The 24,978-nt window shown below is 38.1% G+C and overlaps 1 protein-coding gene across 1 annotated transcript; it reads right to left on the bottom strand.

The window, feature by feature from the left end:
* Nucleotides 1-1,094: 1,094 nt before the first annotated feature.
* Nucleotides 1,095-24,513, bottom strand: ZC3H7A (zinc finger CCCH-type containing 7A). Its single transcript, XM_010155478.1, has 23 exons — nucleotides 24,385-24,513; nucleotides 23,212-23,251; nucleotides 22,216-22,413; nucleotides 21,520-21,678; nucleotides 19,813-19,901; nucleotides 19,700-19,730; nucleotides 18,893-18,926; nucleotides 18,088-18,368; nucleotides 15,971-16,178; nucleotides 14,422-14,486; nucleotides 12,921-13,113; nucleotides 11,056-11,221; nucleotides 10,582-10,611; nucleotides 10,222-10,384; nucleotides 9,892-9,989; nucleotides 8,914-9,095; nucleotides 6,857-6,933; nucleotides 6,180-6,313; nucleotides 5,745-5,850; nucleotides 5,104-5,212; nucleotides 4,125-4,258; nucleotides 3,553-3,716; nucleotides 1,095-2,025 (listed from the first exon to the last, which is right to left on the bottom strand). Exons 1-23 carry the CDS (start codon nucleotides 24,450-24,452, stop codon nucleotides 1,836-1,838), a joined length of 2,919 nt encoding a protein of 972 aa, XP_010153780.1. The 5' UTR covers nucleotides 24,453-24,513; the 3' UTR covers nucleotides 1,095-1,835.
* Between the last annotated feature and the right edge of the window lie 465 nt (nucleotides 24,514-24,978).

Raw genomic sequence — 24,978 nt, 5'->3', positions numbered from 1 at the left:
CCCACCCCCCGCCATTAAAGATTCCACACCGTCCTTAGGGAACACGATGTTTAGTGTTGTCTAGAATTACCGCCAGTAACTTACAGAGCACTTACATCGAACAGGGAAAGCGTAAAACTGAGGAAACAGCGCGGAAAGGCACACGATACAATCAGGTTTGTCACAGAAACAACAGTGTCCACAGTACTCCAGTCCAAGCTCGGTTTATTACAAACAAGGTAAAAAATCAGCATGGCAGCAGGTGACATTCCGAGCACCAAGCCAATTTGCCGGCATACTGTACGTCATATCCCAGCGCGGATCAGCCTGGCCCGTAAGGAACAGCTCCTTCACAAGCTCCCCCAGCTCCGGCCGAAGTTGTTGGCGTAATACTCGTTGTGCTTTTGCTCGGTGACATGAAAGCAGCATCCAGGCCCGGCCCGTCTACGGGCATCACCGAACTCGGGTTCAACGCTTCTTACACCGGCGCTACGCGGCGAGTGTCTACCTTCCAACGACTGCAGCCATCCGTGAGGCTCTCCTGACGGTGTTCGGGTCAGCCCGTAACAGAGAAACGCTCTCGAGAGAAGGGAAAAGCAAGTCCCGGGGAAAAAAGAAACCTAGCTTTAGGTATTTTGAATGAATGACTGAAAGATGCTCAGTTTAAACCAAAAAAAGAAAGAAATGAACAGACAAAGCAAGCTGAAAGCACCGTCTGCAGAGAAGCCAAAATGCAACACAAGCTCCAGCGACTGTAAAGCCGAAAGGCTCACCAGGCAGAAGTCATCCCAGCCCGCGAAGAGTTCTCCATTTCCCGGGGCCTGCAGGAAATGGAATTTCAAGTCCCATCCACCCCGCAGCTGAGGCTGAAAACACATCCCAGCACCGCGTGCCTCCAAACCACCTGTCTGCTTCACAAGTCAGCTGGCCGTTTTCATTCTCTTAGGGACGCAACTGGGCTCATGACAATACAGAAAACTGCAAACAAGCAGCTGGAGACACAAATACCAACTTACTAAATTTGTAGCTACAGGTGCTTAAGCTTTTGCTAACAGGCAAATCATTGTTTGATTGTTTTTTTTACAAAATCTCAATCCCGAGAGGCTACATGCAGAAAACAGCTTTGTGTAAAGTTCTCTTTATTACAGGCAACATTAGTCCATACAATAATACACAATACTGACATACAAGTGTAATCTTTCAAAATCATCATTTAAACAGCAAAGACCAATAAACAGAATTTAACTACTTCATTTCAAAAATTAATACGTTTTTTCCTCCCAGGATCCTTTTTCAGTAAGTTATATTGAAACATACAAATAGAGAAAAAATACCCATTCAACATATATTGTAGTTAAATGGTTATTTTGTTTAAAATCTTTAATAAGAAAATCCTTTTTAGCAACCTACATATAGATAAGTAGCAAACTTTGTTTTAAACAAATCCTCTCCATTAAAAGATCTGAAGAATTTTCATCCATCATTTTCTTCTTAGCCCATAACACTCTGGTTTGTAATACCTTGATACCTTAAAGTTTTTCAACTGAAGGACTGATTCTAGGGGGCTTCCTAGACATTATAACCTCTCTTCTCCCCCTTCTATTTCCTAACTTTCTGTCCAACAGAAGGTGAGTAAGCACATAATACTTAGGATTTTTTTAATCACCACTCTGTTTCATGAGAGCATAGACAGGTCTGCTCAATCCCCCTAAATCTACTATATTTTGCTGTTCAGGAGGAACAATATATGCCAATAAAAGCAGAAAACCTGCAGCTTTTCTGTCACATGCTTTTGATTATTGTCAAATTTTCTGGTTTATGCTTCCAGCTGATAACATGTGTGTGTCATCTCAGTATTAGTTTAAATCTTTAAACAAAAAACTATATTTTCCAAAGTCATTATCACTGGGAGCAATCAAGTGGTCTTTTCTTGCTTTGCTGAGCTTCATTCTTAAAACTTGTCTTCGTTCTTCCCACTCATGGAGTTCAGCATTTCCATGGGCAAATTTACAGTTGCTTCCTTCAGTGCAAGTACCAGCCATATATCTGTTAAGACAGATTTCAGACAGTGTTTTCATAGAATCATCATGATCACTACTGTATCTAGGTATTTTCTTCTGGTCATGTTTTTCAAATACACTAAAATATTAAGAACAAAAACAAGGAAGGAAGAGTATTTACATTTTAAGTTAGAGGATGTTAACTTTGTTTAGCATTTGATTTGATTTCTTTCGCAGCTGTCAAGTATCTACAGAGAACAAGAGATGGCTCCTTTTCTTTCTGTTCTTCATGCCCCTACTTCACTAAGTAATTTCATGCTTGAAACCTTGGATTTCATCAGGTCAAATTATCAGGTAAATTAATACCTTATAATTTAATTCACTAAGCTGAATAACTACAATCCAAAAAATTCAACTAATTCATTCATAGAATCACAGACTGGTTTGGGTTGGAAGGGACTTTACAGATCATCCAGTTCCCACGCCCCTGCCATGGGCAGGGACACCTTCCACTAGACCAGGTTGCTCCAAGCCTCATCCAGCCTGGCCTTGGACACTTCCAGGGATGGGGCATCCACAGCTTCTCTGGGCAACCTGTTCCAATTACCCTGTTAACTAAATTTGGGGTTTAAGTATGCAGTATGACTTAAGAATCTACTTTATCCTAGAATTTCAGTATTAAGTTATAAGCCTGCCAGTTTGTGTTCACTTTATTGCTGCATGTAGGAGGTCTGTTAATGTTCAAAACATCAAATACATTTAGGATGTTACTTAAAGGATTTCGTAAATGGGGCTTGTTAGCTTCCATGCCAAGGCTGTAAACAAAAAGTAACTTCCTTTATATGCTATGCAGTTCCTCAAGATCTCTAATTCATTCCAAATCTTTAACTTGAAATGGAGTGGCAAAGCTATCTGTACCAGTGAATTCAATCTTTTACTTCAGCAGGCAGATTCCAAAGTTTTTAGCCTTCCAAGAGGATTCCAACAGTGCAAAGAACTCTCAACAGATTTACCAAAAAAAAAAAAAAAAAATCTACTGCAGTCAGGTGAACCAGCTGCATTTATGAATTAAAAGGAGCAACAAAACACACAACCAATGCTGGGGAAAACCAACATGTCTTGGCAGTTCTCTTCCACACTTCCATAAACAACTTACAGTAACAAATACTTGATTTTATCAAATTTGTTTTGATGCTAACAGCATTTCTACTTGCCTTAAAGCTCCCGTATCACTGTCCAGCTAGGTACTGTTCTGCTCTTGTGTTCCACAGGTAGTCAATATGCAGATGCCTAAGTAAACTTGTCATAATACCAACAGTATTTTGTGCAGCTGCATTAACCCTTTAACAACATCAACCAAGCAATTCATTTGGTTCCACAATTAGGCACTCTGTCACTCCCAGAGGTCTAACAGTACGTGTTAAAATACTGTTAATTACTGCATTTCTTGTTGAAAGATGTAAGCAGTGCAAGAAATACTAGAAAACCATGTCTCAAAACTAGTAACTGCCGTAGGTGTTTACACTACGAACTGTCACTTCTCAGGACTGCTGTCACCTTAAAGACCACATACCTATCACAAATGCTAAAATATCCAGTTGGAAAGCGATACTGCCAGCAGTTTTGATCATCTTCAGTGTGGAAAACCTTCTCTTTATGCTTTTCAGAAGAAATGTGACCCTGCCATTGCTTCTCACTGTTACAGTTCTTCCCACACATCCAACAGTGAAAATCCACCTGTTTGACAGGGAATTTGAAAACAAAACACTGAGAATTCAATACTGTAAACAAAGAACAACTCCTAATACATTTTGAATGTTTTCTTTACACTGGCCTGTAAGTTGTTTACCTAATCACATCCAGTTATTTAAATAAACACCTTGTGTTTCTGATCACCACTGGCTTTAGAGGAGTCAAACAAACTGCTTTACAATGTCAGTTAAAGTTTACATTCAGTGTAGCTAGCTGTGATCTAAGGAAGCACCACGGAAATAAGGACAACATATGTTACTGACTGTGGGGAGGAGGGGGGCAAAAACACAACAAGAAAAACCCCAAACCAACAAACAAATAAGAAACCCAAAACCCACCAACATGAAAAAGCCCGACATGCATGAATTGAGAATTACATCTATGATCACTTACTGTAACTTCAGCATAGTCAGTCGGCATGTGAATTTGCTTCCCATTTTCTTTGTTTGCCGGAACGGCTGTATCATCTCCTTTTTCTGGCTTTTGACTTTTTAGCCATATGTCATACAACTGCTCCAAGTCTTGAACTAATGAGAGCAGAAGCTAAAATAAGTAATTAGCAATTAAGGCAAGAGTTTGAGAATACTAGATAAATGACTGAGTTAGCAAGCACAGTTCAGTCCCCACCTGCTGTAGGAAGAAGAAAGGAAGGACACGATGCAGACACTACGCAGGGTGGAGGTAAGAGCCAAGAGCACTGTCAGTCGCTGGCTACCTACCAAGACCCGTTTCTGCCTATCTCTGGGATATTACACATTTCTGAACAGGCCCCCAAAGTACAGATAACAACTGTGCCGCTGTGCATCAGCATCTGAATTCCACAGTACTAATAGAAAGCATACTACAGTTTTTGGTAAGTTTAGTCTGCTTTCTTACAGATCACGATGCTACCATTTCTATCATTTATGACTTCCAATTTTCAGTTATTTCTCCCCAGTAACTGGGATAACAAGTCAACAACAGAAAGTGAAGAGCAATTCCCAGCAAATACACTGAGGAGGGCAGAAATTCTTCTACAAAGGGCTTGCCCTAGATTGTTGGCAACAGGCTCCTAGTGCGTGCACGTGGCAATACAGAGCAGAAATACCAAGCAATATTGCTGCGTGGATCGATATATTAAGACATCTAAAAAAATTGATACAAACTTGCTAAAAAACACACATCAAGCAACAAATATATAATATAGCTATTTTGATTTTATACTGGTTTTTAATACCCAGTCCAGGCTTATTCAAATTTAAAAAAGAGGCACCTGCAAGGTTTAGCTTAATGATAACAGACAGTGAAAGAAAGTGGATTAAGAAGTAACTGAGGAAGAATGAAAAGCAGAACAGTTAGATTTACAACATGTTAGGTTTACTCTTCTACTTACTGCTGTTCTCCTTCATATAGGTCCACATCTCTCTCTCCTCAGGACTGTGAGCAAATGAGCAGTTTCCATCATACTGACATTTCTTGCCTGAAGCAATATGATTGCATAACTGGAACATGAATTAAACAAATATCCTTATGAATATAAAGTAAAATGGATGATAGTAAAAAATGGTTTCTTTTTCAGTCTTGGCTAGTGTTTCCCCTCCCAATCAGACATTTATATCACATGAAAAATAAAATCATGTTTATTTTATAAAAAACTCGTACATCGCAGTTAGAAAAAGCAAACTGCTGGAAGCAAGTATTGTGACCGTCTTGCCTCCTACCAGATCAGCAGACCACAGATGTGTTTAAACTATTCCTGAAATATTTACTGGAAATAGTAAGAACTTAGTTAAATCACTTTAAGTTATTAACTTTCACTAATGAGAAAGGGCTGCAAGTAACACCCTGTGAAATCAGTGTTTTCTGAGGCCGAACTCTAGAAACACTGTTAACATAGTCCCACCAATTCCCATGGGAATTTCGACAGAACTGATGAAACCAGCCCAGTTATGAGTATTTTCCTGTTACCCAGTTATGAGTATTTTCCTGTTACCCTATTTCTTTAACTAAAACATTAGTTTCAGGTTAACATACATCAAATTGCAGAGGCACTTGTTTCTTTGCGGGAAGAGGACGAATGGTCATCCACTTCTTACGTTCACTAGACATTACCAGCACCACGCGGCGATCTTTGGTCCATCTGAAACCAGATGCATTCAGTGAATGAAAATGCTATGAAAAAAAGGACACACTGCACACAGAAGCAGAACCAGGAAAGCCCAGAAAGGTTCTCTATAAAGCTTTCACCACGTATTTGAGATGTTATTACATTCTACTGAAAGTTTACCGTGACTGATAATTAAAAACACCCCCACAAACAGAGTGTTTCTCATTACCAATTATTTACATACTACAAAGAGGTGACTCTGCTCTGCTTCAACTTTTTTTTTTTGTGTTTAATTCCTTGGGAAACAAAGTTTCCCACAAGAGGTTTTAAACAGCTGACAAAGCGGTAAGATTTTCACTTACGGGTGTCTTGCCTTTGCACTACAGTATTTTTTGTTTCTGTCTGGCTCATTAACTTGACCATTTCTCCAGCACTGACCACAAACAAACTTCATCTTCAAATTAAGTGATCCATATTTCATTTGGTTCCCAAGGATCTTAAGCCAAAAAAATAACAACAACAATAAAAGGTATTTTGTATCTGCAAAGAAATCCATACATAATTATGAATTACCCCTACGATGCAAGTTTATAACACATGTCCGGAAGCAGATGTTACACTGCATGCCTTGTCATAGTTCAGCTTGTAATTTCAAACTATTAATCTATTAAAAAATACATTTTTATTTAATTTTTATCTGATTCAGTTACATGTATCCAGAAGTTGTGATAATACATACAAACTAAAGACATAAAAGTCCTACAAGATAATGAATTGGTCTACAGGAGCTACTTTGAAATTATACTTGGGTTTTATGTTCCATTTATGACAGAACAAGCAAAGCAAAAAAGGAATTGCATAGAAGCAAAGCAGGACTTTTAGCATAAGAGGAGCAAGCTGAAGAAAGCCTACAGTGAAAGAGATTGAGGAGAGCATTACAAAAAGTAATTTCTAAAATAAGCTACATTATACACAGACATCGAAAAAGAATTATCACCAAAGTCACTGTACAATTAGTTTAATGGGAAAATGAAAATACCTGTGATCCATGTGCACTAGCTTCCATGTTCTGCCAATATTTCTTTGATTCTTGAACAATAGTATCATGCGAAATACCTATCAAGGAAGACAAAGTTCTTGAACATTTATGACCGTTAAGAGTCAGACATGCTCAAACTGGAATGCTACCGAAGCCCCAAAGCTTTTATCTATTTATCTTTTTATATATTGTATACATACACACACTCATGGGTGTGGATACACTTCTACACACACACACATATATATAGGTAAGAATCTCATGAGAGTCTCCAAACAGAAATATTGCATATCATCACACTGAAAAGCAAACTTAAAAGTTTTTTTAATTACAGACTGTTCAAATAAGTTAAGATGCATCTTTAAGTATTTATTTAAACATACTGTGCTAAAACACTTCATGATAATCTAATCAGGAAAGCTACATTGCATTATGGACCACAGAAAAACTATCCAAAAGCTGACAGACGTTAGATTGCCTGTTGTCTTTACAAAAATTGTAAAGAAGCCTTGTCAATTGGGTTTTTGTTTCAGAAAAACACATTCCTATAAATATTTCAGCTGAGGTTCCTATTGGAGGTTTACGTTGTTCACACACACACACTATACACTGTTGACGTTTACTGCTCCAATTCCACACAAACACAGACTGTCATTTGTGTTTGGATCTGAGGGTCAGTAAAATGTTTCTTTCCTGAGGTAGCATTCCTTTACTTCCACACCTTACATTCAGAGGAGGAACCTCATTCAAAGAGCAGAGGCTGAGCTTTAACTGACTTTGGCCAAGCATGAAGGCAGCATGCCCACAGCATAAAACACAAAATACGCCTTCTGTGGCAAACTAAGTTTCTTGGAGAACCCAAGCCTTACTTCAAAATAGAAATTACAGGGTAAGTATTTTATATCCATGACTTTGTAGGAGCAGCGGGTAAGCAAATAACTGGTTTACTTCCACGCAAACTTATGAAGGCTCATCCCAGGAGGGAGAACAGGAAATGAGCAGAGAAGTCTCTCTCTATTTGACTGGCTGCCTCCAACATTTTCAGGTCAGTATGACACCTCGTGTCAGCATGCCCTTACAAGAACCTAGACAGAAAGCTGAAGCAACAAGGAGCCTCTTCTTTGAAGGAGCGACAGGTGAGGATAAATCAGACTTAAAGGGGCAAAAATGCCAGAAACACTCTAACACACTGGGATTGGCACATTCCCTTTTCCTTCATCACTCCAATGATCCAACATGATTACTTGACACGTAAAGTACTGCTGTCATGCAGAGCAGGGTGGGAAGAACGAGCAAGTGTTCTGGCGTAGATACGATTTACCGCTAAAAGTGCAATTCCTTTTTTTCTAAGAAGTCATGGGGCGTTTGGAACTCATGACCAAGGAATGGGCTGCAAGTACAGACACATCATTCAAAAACTATCAGCTAGAAATGAAACAGTAAGATTTGTTATCATCAAAGAAGCCAACAAAACCAAGCCACAGCAGCAAAAAGCAGCCAAAATGTCCTGTGTGAGCAAGAACAGAGTAATAGTGAAGTTTTATCAACACATGTACTAATGAAAGACAAAGTAGCAAACTGGAAAGATTTATTTTCTGACAGTAAGCTAGAAGAAAGGTTTAACTGTGCAAGAACTTGATTCTTGTACTGGGGGATGGAGGGAAACACTGGCATAAATAATTCAAGCTTTTCTTTCAGAGCTCTGTGAAAAAGAAATTTGATCAAGACCTTCCAAACTTTGAAGTTTTAAATGTAAAACCAAATCAAGTTTGACTTGGATTTAATATCTGCTCAAGACATCTAGTTAGATTTAAAAAAAAAATCTGACCATAATGAGTGGTTTTGAGAGATTTTATAATCAAAAACTCGGTAGTTTTGAATAGCCTACTTGACAGTTTCTATCATATTTACATTACTGTTTATTAAATATGCTGTAGGAAAGATTCCAGCAAATTGTAAGTGATCCTGATCCCAAGTTGCTCACTTCAGACGGGAATTGAGATGAGGAAGAAGGGACATTACAAGGAAGAGTAAAGTAAGCATTTTACCAAACATACCTGTTTCCTTTTGCATTATCCAGACTTTGAGCTCTACCAGACTGTGAGCATAAAAGCATTTATCCTCTCGTAAGCAGCCATAATGCACCTCATGTCTGCACAGATCAAGCTGACAACGAACTTGAAAAGGGCGGATTTTGGAATATTTCACCATAGTTTCTCGCAAAATGTGGACAAGGCACCTATTTTGAGAACAGGCCATTTTAGCTATTCCTTAAAATGACTTTGTTCATGTGTAGAAAAACACGTAAAACAACCACCCCACATCACAAGTCATTCAAATGTCTTTTTAATACTTTTTACTTGAAATCAGAAAGCCAAAATAGTTCCCAGAAGTAGCATCTAATTATAATTTCTAGGCTGAGTAAACCAACATCAGAACAGAACTCTCGTGAAATCCACGAATCCGTCTTCTGCTAAGCATTACTGAGTTCAATCCAACTGGATCACTGGTTTCCAAGAGGGAAAGAATATCATGTCCACTATCAAATATATACCCTCATCTAATTACATCACAAGTACTTATTCTTTTGTGTAGCACCACTGAAGAAAGAGTTGATGCATCGCAGTGACAGCCAGCCCTTACAGCTGTAGTGTTGCCTCCATACAGGGAAGTGGAGTACAAACAAAGCAATTAAAATGCTCCCACTTATATTTCCATCATGTAAAAATGTAAGTCTATTAATTCTCCAAAACTTATTTAACACTATTACCACTGTGAAATCTTTGTTAACTTTCAAAGAACAATTAAAGACCCTTTTCTCACACTATTTTTTTATCAACTGAATTAACAAGGACTATGGTCTAATGCAGACACTGTTTTTAAGGCAAACCTGTTCTTAACTGACTGAATTAAAACTCCAGCAAAACAGACCAAAGAAGAGAAATTAATGATAAGAAATTAAATTCAGTATTAAAAAATGCCCTGAAACCTTTGCTTTTAATTTGAAACTTAAAGAGATGGTATTTCAGACATACTTGTTATCTTCGAAGTCATGCATAGCAGGGTGAGAACAAGAAGCTGAGTTATCCTTGTTCCTTTTGCTTATTATTCTGGGTTTGTGATCAAAACATTTCTGGAATACAAAAACAGACAATTATAGGGTATATAGGTTATACATTTAAAAATACACCTTACCTTAAAGATTTTAGCACAGACTTCATCTGATCCCTAACCTAAAGGTAGCCAGAGTATTATTGCACATGCATTTCAAAAGTTACAAAATAGTTATGAACAAAAGCACTTCTTGCCAGGTAATTTCATTAACTATTATAATTTTTATTGTGTCATTAGAAACAAAGCAGCACCTCACAAAGAAACATAAATAATCCATGATGTTCTTGAAGAAGTCGGGACACAGTCAGGTTAATCTTTCCATTTCCTCCAAAAAGAGCTTCTCGACTAAAGGCTCCTTTGCGCTCCAGTGTCCACACATCTATCTCCTCCTGGCAATATGCAAACGTGCAATGACTTTTTTCATTCCTCTTCAGCAGCAACATCTAAAACAGTAACATTGAATATGACATTGCTTTTACACAACATTTATTGGAAATTCATCTTAAAACTTCCACTATCTCCATTTCAAATGTTTTTAATAAAGAAGCTACATCTGTTGTTAATGAGTCACTTAAGTCAGCAGACAGAAGCAAAACCTTACACTGAATGACTTGCTGAAAATGCAAAACTCCTCGGAAAGGCTGATGCACAACCTCCACCAACTACCCTTTTCTAGTCTAAGGCAACAGTGCAGAGAACCCAGACTACCCTGCTTAAATACAGTCAGATACAGCTATTAATTAATCCATGAGTCACCTTGCTTACGTCATAAGTAGAGGTTCATACTGCGAAACACTTACAAGAATGCTTTTTTGGTGTGGTTTTGAGTAGTGATAGCCCAGCACATGGAAGCAAAGTTATTAATGATGAAGAGGAGTATGGAAAGTAGTACAGTGCATGTTCTCTAAATAATCACACTGACGGTCAAAATACAGCTCTCCTTACAGCCCTTGAAAATAAAAACAACCCAGTGACCTTCCTTCTCCACCTCCCATCAGCAAGAGTAAGATCACTATAGCTCACCGTGAAAAAGCTAAACTGTGTTAGTTTGAGTACAGGCAGTAACATTTTATTACCTATAACACATACCTTTACATATATAATATGGTCCCACATATTGTGTCTTTGTTGGTCTTGGACGTATTTTTTTCCATGATTTATCTTCAGAGTTTTTTATTCTGCCAATTAGAATATCCTTCTTACATTTATGTTCTAAATTGGGATGGTAAGCATAATCCAATAATTTAGGACCTGAAACAATCACAGAAAATATATGCTTACATTTGCGTAAGATGCAGCATACTTTTAACATTTCCATACACTGACTGGCACGTAAGCCCCAAAGCAAAGTGCATGAACACACTGTATAGAATTCCTACTGCACCAGCAACTCTGAAGAACTAAAAGTCATGAACAGCCATGTAGAGCAGAACAGAAAAACAACAAATACTTACAAAAGGACCAGTCATGGCAAGAAAATGCCACAAGTTATTTGGGGACAGATGCTGTGTTCCAACCTTAAGATCATTTTGGGACAGCAACCAATTGCTGCCTTTTACATTCCCACAACACTAATTTAAAATTTTAATTGCTTATTTCTAATAAGTCAAGGCAGATAAATTCCAAGGATCAGTAAACGGCTCTCTTAACCTTCAACTTTTCTTGTATCACAGTAGTTACTACTTCAGACAAAACACACTAGGTAAGAAGTACACACATGTCAAAAATATAAATGCCAATCCCAGAACTTTGTGATTTTGGGAACAGAAATATGCCTAGCTTTAAACCCTGTCTTCAGGATGATACCAAAAGTGAAGATGACATTACCACTAAAACAAAGAAATCAGGGAGAGAGTCTGAAGACAGGCAATGCTGAGTGAATTTTACTATTTAGGGGACTACAAAAACAAGAGTGTACCCCAGTTTCCCTGGACAAGAAGCTGATGGAACAGTACAATTTCAAAAGTAGGTAGTAAAAGCAGAAGACTATTAACGGCTTTGGTAGAGATGCAAAGAAACAGAAGAAATACATGTTTTGATACAAGAAGTCAAGATAGGAACTTGCTAAGTACTTCCACCAGTATTTTACAGTTCCTGCTTTAACAGAACGTGTCCTGTGTTTTTTCAAACATCACTTCATGGATTTTTCTTGTAAAAATAATTTTAAACTAATATAAAAGATCTTAAAACTACAACATTCATCCCCTAAATGTCTCAATACAATTCTTTATAAGATGCGTTACTACGCTGCACTTTATCAGCGTACCAATATCAGTGACACCTCTGACCTGAAAGACAATGCTTATTTTTAAGATTAGTCTTAATAAAAGCTATTGCCTCTAGAATGTGGCTCTGTTTAACAGCAGCAGCTCAGGCCTAAAAGATTAGTTATATGCAAGCACAATACTGGTTAAGATCCTTTGAGTCAATACAGTGGAGTTAATTATTACTAGGGTTTGGAGCCTCAGGATTATGATTTAGAATTAGTCTGAAAGAACAATAAAACAGATGGGATGTGAAGGTTACCAGGTACTTTGAACTGCGGTTCAATTCCCCATGGCCAATCAGAGAGAGTACTGCAAGTTTTATTTAGTCTTGAGCAAAGGTGTCATTCTTCACAGTACCCTGGGGGTGGGGAGGAAAGCGAATACAGAATGTGAACGACCTTATGTAGTAAACCTACAGGTTGGGGAAAGCGTGTGGTGATTTGTGGTGGTTTTAGGAATCAAGAATCTATTAGGACAAGAAATAAAGACAAGAAGAAAGAAGATAAAATAGTCGTTAAAACATTTTAACAGTTCCTTAATCGTAAGACTGTACTACATCTGCAAAGAACGAGTCAGGATTAACCCTGTTTAGAAGCCAACAGTATCTTATGACCACTAAAATTTTAAAGGTATGCTTTTTCACTTTTTAAAAATCAATTCAGCTGAGTCCAAAAGCCCCTTACCTTTTTTGACAAAGCATAACTGGCAGGCCTGTCTTAGCTCATGTGTGCCTTCTAATGGGTTTCTTCCCGCAAGTGCTGAAGATACAGGTATATTAGCAGTTGCACTGCTAAAAACGTTTGAAAAGTCATTTCTAGTTTGGCCTGCAATTCCCATGTAATTTTCAGACCCAAACAAACTACTAGGGCCATTTATCTGTTGGAAGAAAGCATATTTTACTCAAGCCATATAATCTAATTTATCTACAATTAAAATTTAATGTATTGAATTTATTCTTCAAAGCATCAGAAAGACTACACACAGAAGATTCATAATACAAACTTGACCACAGGTCTAAGAAGGGGACACAGAGATTTTACAAAAGCCATATTCCTAGCACAGACTACGCATATAACAAGATCTGACCAGGTACAGGGAAAACAGCAGCACCTGCCAGGCTAATTATTGCTGGATAATTAGCATTCGGATGCAATCCTTCATGCCACCCTTCCCTGCGTAATCAGTGGACAGCAGTATGACTGAAAATACACAGCATGGCTAGAACACCAAGAGCAGATGGATTCTCAGACACAAGGCGATCTCTGCTCTGTTCCCATACTGGGACAGTTCTCCAGGATTCATGGAATCACAGAAATCGTTTAGGTTGGAAAAGACCCTTAAGATCAAGTCCAACCGTTAATCTAACTCTGCCAAGTCCACCACTAAACCATGTCCCTAAGCACCACATCTACAAGTCTCTTAAATCCCTCCAGGGATGGCGCCTCAACCACTTCCCTGGGCAGCCCGTTCCAATGCCTGACAACCCTTTGGTGAAGAAGTTTTTCTTAATATCCAACCTAAACCTCTCCTGGTGCAACTTGAGGCCATTTCCTCATCCTATTGCCTTTTACTTGGGAGACTGTCCCCCACCTCTCTGTATTCTCCTTTCAGGCAGTTGTAGAGAGCGATCAGGTCTCCCCTCAGCCTCCTCTTCTCCAGACTGAACACCCCCAGCTCCCTCAGCCACTCCTCATGGGACTTGTGCTCCAGACCCTTCACCAGCTCCGTTCCCTTCTCTGGACACACTCCAGCTCCTCAGTGTCTGTCTTGTAGTGGAAGGCCCCAAAACTGAAGACAGGATTTGAGGTGCAGCCTCAGCAGTGCTGAATACAGGGGGAAGAATTCCTAACATTTGGCACTCAGATCGTAAGAGATTTTGTCCTCTCGTAGCTCATTATTTTACATTTCCACAGTATTTTACAGCCAATTCCTCAGAATGGAAAAGTGGCTATGACCGCAGTCAAAATTTGCATATATAAAATAACATTTGTAAATTATTTCTTGTGCTCAATTACGGTTGATGTGAGCTACTGTACAACTGTTTTCCAAGCCAGAATCATATTTTAATGGTAAGAGTGCCATTTTTTTTTTAAATAGAAACCTCTACTGTAGATTAAGATTATGTTAAGCCTTCAAGGTGTTAACACTTGAACTGATGTGAAAGAACACATGAAAAATACTTACAAACAATGGGGAACTATTGCTGCTAAGTGGTGTTGTTCCATCCCTGGAACCTGAACTTGAGAGGTCTAAAGGAATAAAAAGAAGTTTTAATTATTTCAGTTCCCCAAAACACCCTAGGCAAAAAATTATCCTTCCTGAGAAGTATCAAAGGTTTGTTTTTTTAAACAAACACCAAATGGGTTTTTGTTTGCTATGATTACTTTTTTCAATTACATAAAAGCTCCTTGTAAACATCTGGGCTGAAAAATTACTAGGTAATCATCTTCAACATAACCATCTGATTAACATCAGCAGCAGCTTCAGAGGCATATGCTGAGGCAATAAGAAGATACTTTTGCAGTACAAAAAGCGTAGCTAGGTAAGCAATACCTGACTATCAAAAATGAGGAGATGAAGGAGGGTTAAGAGGATTGTTCTGTTTAAAATTCTATTTTGTAAATTTGGCTTTGTTCTAAAGACAGCATGCTCATGTAATACTGGCAATTGGAGACAAAACTATTATCTTTTCTAGTCCACTGGCTATTTATAACTTGTTATTTCACATATGTGCTGGTTTTAGTCAGGACAGTTAATTTTTCCACAATAGCTGGTATGAGGCTGTGTTTTGGATTTGCCCTGAGAACAGTATTGATAAGCTGTGTTTTTTCAGCTGGTGCTGGGGAGTGCTTGCACCAAATTCACAATCTTTTCCAGCTTCTGTTACTGCACCTGTGTTCCCAACTTTCTCATTACAAGCGAGGTGGGGGAAAGGAACACAGTTCAGACAGCCAACCCAAACTGACCGAAGGGGTATTTAATTCCATAGCACATCATGCTCAGTACATAAGCAGGGAGTGGGCCATGGGAGGTATAGCTCCTTTGTTTGCTCGCCTGCTTGTTTATTACTGAGTTGGTGGGTTGGTTGAATTTCTCGGTCGTGCTGTCACTGATAGGGTTCACTTGGGCTCTGCTGCAATCGCTCTTGGGCTCTGGCTCTCAGGCTCTCTGGCTCTGACTTGCGCTACTCGGGACCTGGCTGTGCATAGGTTGGTGGGTGGTGAGCAACTGTATCATGTTTTATTTTTCTATTATTTTAATTACTTATTATTAGTAGCATTGTTAATATTATTAGCATCACTATAATTCATCTATATTCAATTATTAAATAGTTCTTGTCTCAATTCATGAGCTTCCCTGTATTTTCCCCCAATTTTCCTCCAATTCTCCTCCTCCGCTGCAAGGTGCGGGAGAGGATGAGCAAGAGGCTGCATCACAACAACAGCCCGATCTTGCTACATCATTATAGTCCCTAGAACCCAAGCATGTAATGCTGGTATCTTTTCAAAGTACAGTTATATTAGCCTTTTAGAATTCTGGGTTATTGCCAAATCATCAGAAATGGTTTAAGCTGTAAGAACACCTTTGGTAAAAAAAAAAAAAAAATATGCTTGAAAGAACATGGTTCCTTTTTTATACTTATCCACCACAAATTCCCGTCTTAAAGAGAAGCCAGTTGGCTCATGCACAACTCACTCATCATAAAGGCTAAACATTAAGACTCATTTCTTACCTCTTTTTGGGTCACTGATTGAAAAGGTGCTTAATGGCGAACAAAAATTTTCCAGTGAAGAAGCTAAAGGCTGTGAAAAGATTTCTGAAAGAGAAGGTGAAGGAACAAATCCTGCACTGACTGGCAGCGTCCCCAGCAAAGAGGCAGAGAAAGGTACACTAGGAGCTACACTTCCTGCAGGAATAGGTCCTCTGGCTCCTGCAGTTTGCTGGGAAAAGAGAAATACAAAAACAATGTTCACACACAGAAAAAAACCCAACCAACCAACAAAAAAACCAAACCCAAACAAACAAAAAAAACACCATACACCAAACCACTCTCAACATCACAATATGCAGCAGTATTTCTTTTAGTAAAGTTTTTATGTACCTACTGAAAAAAACAATAAAAGGTACATTACAGTACTCTACAGAGCTACAGTACACAGAGAACTACAATGATCAAACCCTAAACAATGCCCTCATACAAAGAATTATCCCTGATTCTACCTTTACAGGTTCAGTTAGCTGAAGTTTAACTTATTAACAGATTTAGATTTTTAGATCAGAGCTGAATTTCCAAATTACGTTAGGAATTTATGACAATAGGGAAGAGCAGGAAGAGTCAGAAATCTACATTATTTTTTTCTAAATAAAGAGAATGTAATTCAAGTTGCAGTACAATAGAGTAAAAAGTCAGCTTTGAAATAACTCCTCAGATACAATGAAATGATACAATGTTCTGCAAGGGCCAATCACCTTTTTTCTCCCCCATGAAAAACAGCAGATCCTTCTGCACACGTCTGTTAAGGACATTACCAAGTAGGGGAGGTTCCCTCCCTCCACCTGTCACCCAGGAAGCTCCCTCTTGTCTGGAGGCTGACCAAATTGGTCTGCAGAGTATGGCCAGTGTGACATTCCCTCTGCTCCCCAAGCTGTTAGCCTACAATTCGCTCAGGATTCTACACTACATGAGACCGCAGTCTATCTTGGAAGACTGTATTGCCTCCTTGTTTTCCATATGCCAAACTTAGACCAGACTATTTCAGTTGGAAAGGACCTACAATGATCTAGGCCAACTGCCTGATTAATGTGGGGAACTTCCTAGGATTTCTTTAAAGTAATTACTTTCTGCATTTCCAACATACATTCTACAAAACGAAGTGCATAAACTAGAAAATTAGAAGCCCAAGCGTTTTTTAATTTCAACATTTACAAACTGCATCTACAGCTGACTGAGGAATTAAAATCACAACTACTGGGAGAGTTAAATATGCTGCAGTCTCATTTAACAGTGCAATACTAAGGACTCCAAAACAACTGCCAGGGCCATAGCAGAGTGTCAGTAACCTTGCTAATAAGTCCAGATATCTCTGCTTATCAATCAGAGCTCTCATTTTGACTAACAGTTGAGGAACTCTGTATGCTTCACAGTCTGTTCCAGCTCTGGAATAACGATGTTATTAAGAACAACACTCCATGTGCCTAAATTTCTCTAATAATCTCTTCTAAAAAATATGAAAAACTAGATTCATGATGGTCTCACTATTTCTGGTTATCTAAGAGGTGGATCTGAACAAAGCTCTTATTGCAGAGATACTAGTGAACGCACTACGAGACCACAGCACAAGTACTACTGTCCTGCACAGCTATTAGCTCAAGTTTAACTATAGTTTCTACAGCTACAGGATGGGCACTCCAACACGCTCTCAGGTTCTAAGAGCTTATATGGACACACACCCCAAAAGAAAATCCCCACAAGCCCAGACTTCAAATGCTTCAAATGTCTCCTTGACTGTTCATAGTACTTCCTGGAAGTAGTATCCCTCCCACTGTGGTACTATTGGTAGCAGTACAGCAGTATTTCTGAAGTAGGAGCTCTCCTCCAGAAACTTCACTCAGCTTTTCCAACACACAAAAACAATATAATTGTCCTTGGAGCTCTGCTGGGTGCTGGTATCTTTACAGCCACATTTGCAAGAATCTGCACGTGAGAAAATCAACCCAACCATGCACAAATACAGCTCAACATAACTAGGAAAGTTAACTCATAATTCACTACTAGCCCACTTAATAAAAACACAAGATCCCACTCCTAAGAACAGTCTTTTGTCAAAGAGAAACAAACACAAAACTTACCATCACACTTTCATCCGGATCAGGCACAGAATCAAGTAATTCATCAAGTTCTTCCCCAATAATTATATCTCCATCTCCACAATCTAAACATGCCTCTGGCATAGAGAAGGAAACATTCCCTCCATTTGCCAACACAGCAGAAGGCAAAGAAACTTTTTCCACTTGAAGGGGCAAACCAGAAGCTAAAGGTGGTACAGGTACGGGTGACACTTTAGAGACTTCAGAAACAAAGTTTGATGAAGAAGCAGGAGAAACCATCACTTGCTTCTGGTCAGATAAATCTGTAACAGGTAAGTTGGGAATGACTGGAACTTTGTTCAAAGATGTAACAATATCGTGCATAACTTTCACCCTGACAATGTGGCGGGTGAGGAAGTGAAGAAACATGAAGAACGTTTAAGCAAAACAACATCAAAGGCTCTCAGATTCCACTGACTTCCAATTCACGTGTACTTACAACTCATCATTTACATATTACTCAAACTAAGAGAGACGGGAAAAGTTACTGATCTAAAACTTTACTAAATTTTTGGCATATTCTCCCCTCCCTATTTTTCCAAGTTAAAGAGAACAGTATGAGACAATCACTAAAGGAGCAGTTACGGTCATATGAAGTTGAGGAGACTGAAAGGAAATTTGCTCAACCACTTCAATATGTGGTATTAGAAATAAACAGATCATACTTTTAACCATAAATCTCTCAAATGACAGGATGAATTTTCTTAAGAAATTTCATAACAACTACAACTAGATATGCATGGCACACCTAACTTCCTAGCATTAAAGATTGTAACACATGACTCACCTAACTCAATATCTTCTACAGAAGAATAAGAATTCTGTAAGTGAGAAAAAAAGATCTCTCAGCACTTTGCACAAGAGCCATTAAAATTTTTCAAATACATATTTACAGACTAAGAATATAAGTCCTCAAACTTAGGTTTTATAAAATCTAAATTTATGAAGACTAGTGGAATTTAAAGGTCAAATAATTCTTTAGAGAAAGCATCCACTTGCAGACTGAAATCCACTCCCGGTATCACTGAAAACCTGCAACCAACCAACCAAAGTGAGAGATACCTCCAGGGAATCAAAGAGTAAACAGCACCTTAAATGTTCCTCATTCATTTACAGCTAAATTATCTGTATTCAAGTGAAAGTCTGTAAGGTAAAGATGAACTCCTCTTCATTACTGCTAATTGGACACATTGGAAATAGCAAGATAAATGCAAGTCAGCTGCTAGCAAAGGTGGAATTTGGACAAACACATAAGACAAAAGGGATTTTATCCTCGTACCCTTCACTTCAATAATGGTCAACAAAATTATGCCCTTGCATCACAACATTAAAAGTAAATATATTAATTGCACTGGGTTTAATGCTTTAGCTAACATTTATTCTACAAAGATACCTTCAACAGTAATATTATGTCCTAGTCTGCCATAAATATATAGCAAAACTGAACACAAACATCAACAAAACCCTAAAGTCCAAAATAACAATATCTTATATAAAATGCCAATTGCACACTTCTCACTTCATCATGAAATTATGAAACAATTATTCCCTGTAGTTTACAGTCAGTTTACACTTGGAACACGTAAAACCTTACCTCAGTTGATACATCACTAGAAACTGAATTTGAGGAGGGTGGCTGCAATGAAAAGATACCTCCATTAAATACAAAACTGATATTAAGAGGGAAACCTCAACATAAAATGTTAAAAGCTTACCTTTGCTCTTACATATGCTTTCCTTATTTTTAACCCTAGTTTTTGAGCTAGTTCTTGGGTAAGCTTAATCACACTTTCATCCTAAAAGACATAAATAAGATGTCATAAATTATATGTATTGTCATCTAGTCAAGACATCTGTTTACATCTCTGTCTATATTCTGCAAGATCCCTGCAAGCAGAATATCTCATAATCTGTATTTATTCTTTCACAAACATATGGGACTGCAAGCTAATGCTGTAAAATACAGCTACCCTCAAGCAAAATAATTCCAGTATTTGGAAATAAAAAAAAAAAACCCACACAAATACCAGAAAATAGACAGCATTCTTCTCTTCCATTTATTTGAACTAAAAATAAAGGATTTTTTTTAGGAGGGGAGTATTTTTTGTTTGTTTATTTGGAGTGGGTGTTTGGGGTTTTTTTGAGAGGATAGGGTTTTTTTTGTTTTGTTTTTACACAAATTGAGGGCCCCACTTCAGATTACCAAAATGTCAGCTAACTACATAACACAGCTGAATGTTTAATGAGAACTCTATTTTGGCAGTAATAGCATCATACAACTAGGAAAGCTCAGCAAAAAAACTGGTCATATTTTACTCTGTCCAATAGTTACAGTAACTACGCATTTAAATTATTTTAAGACTTAGTTTTCAGAATGTGTCCTAGACCTAGAAACAGCTATTTCTAAAACTAATATAAAGGCATATAAACCTTAAGTGAAAACATTCAGACCTGCAGGTGCAAATGAGGATCCTAAGTCACATTCAGGTTAACTGCAGTGCCTCTGGAAACACAACTGAAACCTCCCCTGTGTCAGGAGGCAAACCTGTGCTCAAGGGTTTGCTGTAATCTGATGTACAAAAGCAACTCTGTAGTTTGGCTTGTGATCAGTCACTTTCGAGCAAAGCATGTTAAGTGTCCATCAGCATTTTAGTTCAAATCAGGAATGCTCTTCTGAAGTGATTCTCTTAATCATCCTCTCACCGCATCCTCTCAGAAAGCCTCTTAATCATCCCCTCAGAAAGCCAAATTAGATTAACTTTGGATAAAAACTAAACTGAAAGTGCTGCAGGAGTGCACCTGATGCAGTTCAATCAAACAAAAAAGACAAAACACCACCCCAAACGAGCACAAACATCCATGGAAATGAGATCCTCAGGACGAGCATTTCAGCCTACAGATCCTCTCCTGTTACGCCATACACCGCTTGTGAGAGCGGCTTCGTGGTGTTTTGCTAGCCGGAGTTAAACCACGACAGACTACAGACACAGCCGGAGACAAGAGATGCGCTGCAAGTGATTCAGATGAAGGACAAGTGCTTGGAAAGCTGAAGTACAGTTACCTCAAGAATCAATACTGTATGTTATAATTAGGGATGGTTTTTCTCTTTATGTTGTGAGTATACTTCTGACTGTAGAGAATTTTAAACAGTTAATTCAGTTGTTCTAGTGCTTACACACAAATTGACTATTTCTTTTGCTGAAAGTGAACACAACAAACTGAGCCTGGGGGCTGTAACCCCGCGATCAGTCTTCATTTCCAAAACAAAAAATAATTCTTAGAGGAATAAAAAAATATTTTATTGTATTAAAAGAACCCAAACCAACCAAAAAACCCTCAGTGGTCTTGGTGTAAGATGCACTTTCTGTGTTACATCTTTAAAAGTAACCATCAATGTGTAATTAATTTACCTACCTGCGGCACAGCAAGAGAACATTTGGCTACAGCATCATAAGCCTTCTTATACCTTCCCAGTTCGTTCAAAGCTTTTGCTTTCCGATAGAGAGCTCGGAAATTGTTTTCATTTAACCTTAATGCTATCTCACAGTCTTCAAGAACTTTTTCATGCAATCCCTACAAGGAGGAAAAATAAAAGGTGGCACTAATCAGAACTACTATGACGAAATAATGAATTTCAACTATATTAGATCAAGGGATTGAAACAGTATAAAGCATTCACCAAGGCCACTGCACATGTGAATTCTGCTGTCACCAACTTATGCGACTAAAAGGAAGCAGGGCCATCATTCATGTAGAATCCAGTAATAGTTATGAAGACCAATTTAGCTTTTTCACAAGAGCCATCTTATTCCACAGAGAAAGCAGGAGACTCGGGTGCAATCAGCAGTATAAATGGATAAAAATACTGTTCCATCAGCTTCAAAGACCAGGATGACTCTTATGTTAATATCCTAGTATTAATAACTAAAAATATCTCGATGATCATACTTGTAAATTGAAGGGATTAAAGAATAAGCCAAAATCATGATTTGAAAAATACCAATTCGCAAACCAACACTAAGAGCTTCTCGCTCGCTAGGAAACATCCCATGTCTTCATACTGTTAGCCCATTGTTCTTGAGACACCATACTGTTGAAATAGAAGCTTACCATATTTGAAAAACATGCTATTCTGTTCACGTGTAGCTTCTCTAAAATGTCATCAGAAACATGGATTTCTTCAGAATTTGCATAATCAGCTATATTTATAGCTTCGGTATAGTGACTCAGTGATCCTCTCCAATCACCTTCTCGATATACATCATTCCCTTCATTAAAGAGATTTCTAACAAGCTCTCGTATAAATAACTGGAAAAGAACAAATAACAAAGAAAAGAAACCACAAATACTGCTGTTGAGGAGTATCTTCCATATTTCCAAATACATCTTTTAAGAGAAAATTTATTCTTGTAAATTCACACTCAAAATTACATGCAAAACTTTAATGTGTATTAGCATTTTTCTTCTGACAGGTTTTCCAAGATATTCTTGAATATTCAGCACCACAATACATGTAAATAGAAGAGGCTGAACTACTGATAAAATAGATGTCTAAGTAATTATGTTCCCTATATTCTTTCAGCAAGCAGCAGCCATAGCAACTGGCAAACCAGTATTATACAAAGGCTGCTTTTGCAGACCAAGAGATTTTTTTCATCTAAAATGTGAACGATCATATTTTTTCTATTATGTTCTCAAATCTAATGAAACCAAGTACCATCGCATAAAAATGGTAAAAAGATGAGTCTGAAAATATAAGTTAAAAATTATGCAAGCTAATAACACGTACAAAACCAAAATATGATACAAATATTTATGTGACTGAGGTCCTTTTATCTCACTTCTGCTGTGCTACTTCAAACTTCAGATTGTTTTATCCAATGAATGTCCCAAATTCATCCCTAACACCAGTAGAAAAAGAGTTAATCTGAACTGCTACACGAGTGAATTCCGGGCACCCAAATATCCGAATACCTGTATCGTAATGTAAGTAGTTCTCCAGTTCCAATACTGAGACATTGTAAATCATGATTAAAACCAAGAATAAATATAGTAAGATAGCTTATGTTTAAAACCTGTCCGGAAATGCAAAAGTAATTTCATTACCTCATACTGTTCTTGCGTCCCTGGATAGGGCAAAGTAGATCTAGAAAAAGAAATTACAGAATTTACTAATTATACATATTGCTTAAAAGACAATCACACTGGAGAACACTGGTCTTCACTAAAAGCAGACTCGCTGCAACAGGCAATTTCTAAATACTGTCTATTGCCTGCGCTGAACAAGGCAGGAGTGCTGTGGATTAGTTTTGATTAACAGCTGTGTTTTCTTATTACTAATGACTCATTTTCATTTAGTTATAGCCAGTCTTAACTCTGCTGTTCAAAATGTATAAAGGCCTTGAATGCCCTGAGTTTAAAAACCTCAGCGTTGTTTATTTAAAAACGTTTTCCTTCCTCTCCTCCACTGTGCAGAAACAGATGGGGAGAACTGCAATCTTCTTGTAAGTATTATAAAATGACAAATTATCTGTCAAAAGAAAACATCAGTTTTAATGAAGTCATACCAGTGACACTACAGGAATTTTAAGACTTCTTTTGCATGGCACACGACAGATTTTCTCTGGCACAGAACAGAGGTATTTACTTCTGATGCTTTAGAAAGAAAAACAGGAACCCTTTTTCCCTTTAAATTATTTAAACTATTAAAATTAATTTCTAAACAATTTTTAAAAGGGCAGTTTTCTTTTTCTTTCAAGAATGCCTTATGCGAACAGTGAACTAGCGTGAAATTTCACAATCATTTTAAGCTGGCTAGGGTCTTCTGGAGAAGAATTTGGCATTGATCCAAATGACAATTAACTACTAAGATTATTTTTTTCCATTAGTTTAAATTTTAGCTCCAGAGCTGAAGCACTTACGTAGTGGTGAGCAAACCCATCCCTTTCAGTAGCAACCTAGTCTTAGGCATAGCTGTCCTTAAGTATAAGGTGGATTTTGAGGCTAACGGCATATTTCACCCACCAAAAAAATTCAATGCTGATTTTTCTTAAAGGCAGAAAAGGAATACCCTCCCACCTTCAATCTGCTCTGTTTGAGAGCAAAGAGGGGTTCTGTCTTTTCTGTAAGACTGTTCTCCATCTCCATGTTCATCATGGCAAATATTCTGAGAAGAAACACCACAGGTCTTGCTCCTTGCTCTGCTGGTGCTGTATTTCCCAGAGCTACCTCTTACATATACGTGGATAAGCGTACAAGAATAAAACCACAAAATCATACTCTATAAACTGAAGTCCTTTCCTAATGTCCTGCTGTCTAGTGCTTCTCTCTTCCGACACACTGGACATGTTATCCTGAACATCCAGTTTTCGGATATGCCACTCCTCAAAAAGGAAGAAAGAGAAATGGCTGTTAATATATAGCACCTGGTATATAGACCAGAAGGATCCAACCTCACATCCACACAAATTCCATCATGCAAAGGTGATACTGCACCACAGCTTCAGGGAACAAGCTCTGAAAAACCTTCAAACACTCCAGCGTTCATAGCAATACAGGGAGAAGCCCCAGGGCAGAACCAAACACCCGCCACGTCAGTGCCCAGTTACACAACACTTCTACGGAAAACCCTTCTTCCAGTTTCCGCTTCATCTTTGGTTTTCCACTTACTTACTCCAGATTATGCAGAGTCAAGTTAGGGAAACTAACCCAAATTACAAGCTCAGCCTGCATATGTATCACTGCTAAACCAAGCTTGGGTTCCACATTGTCCCCCTTTAATAGCTTTATACTGCTTTTGTTCGTTGAAACAGAAATAAACTCAATATCCTGGTACATTAATAAAACCCCAAATGTCTAGAAAACTACCATTAA

This window comes from Eurypyga helias, unplaced genomic scaffold (genome assembly GCF_000690775.1).
Source record: "Eurypyga helias isolate BGI_N326 unplaced genomic scaffold, ASM69077v1 scaffold37767, whole genome shotgun sequence".
NCBI lineage: Eukaryota > Metazoa > Chordata > Aves > Eurypygiformes > Eurypygidae > Eurypyga > Eurypyga helias.
The sequence above is the reverse complement of the archived record's forward strand: the minus strand, read 5'-3'. Positions and strand labels throughout refer to the sequence as shown.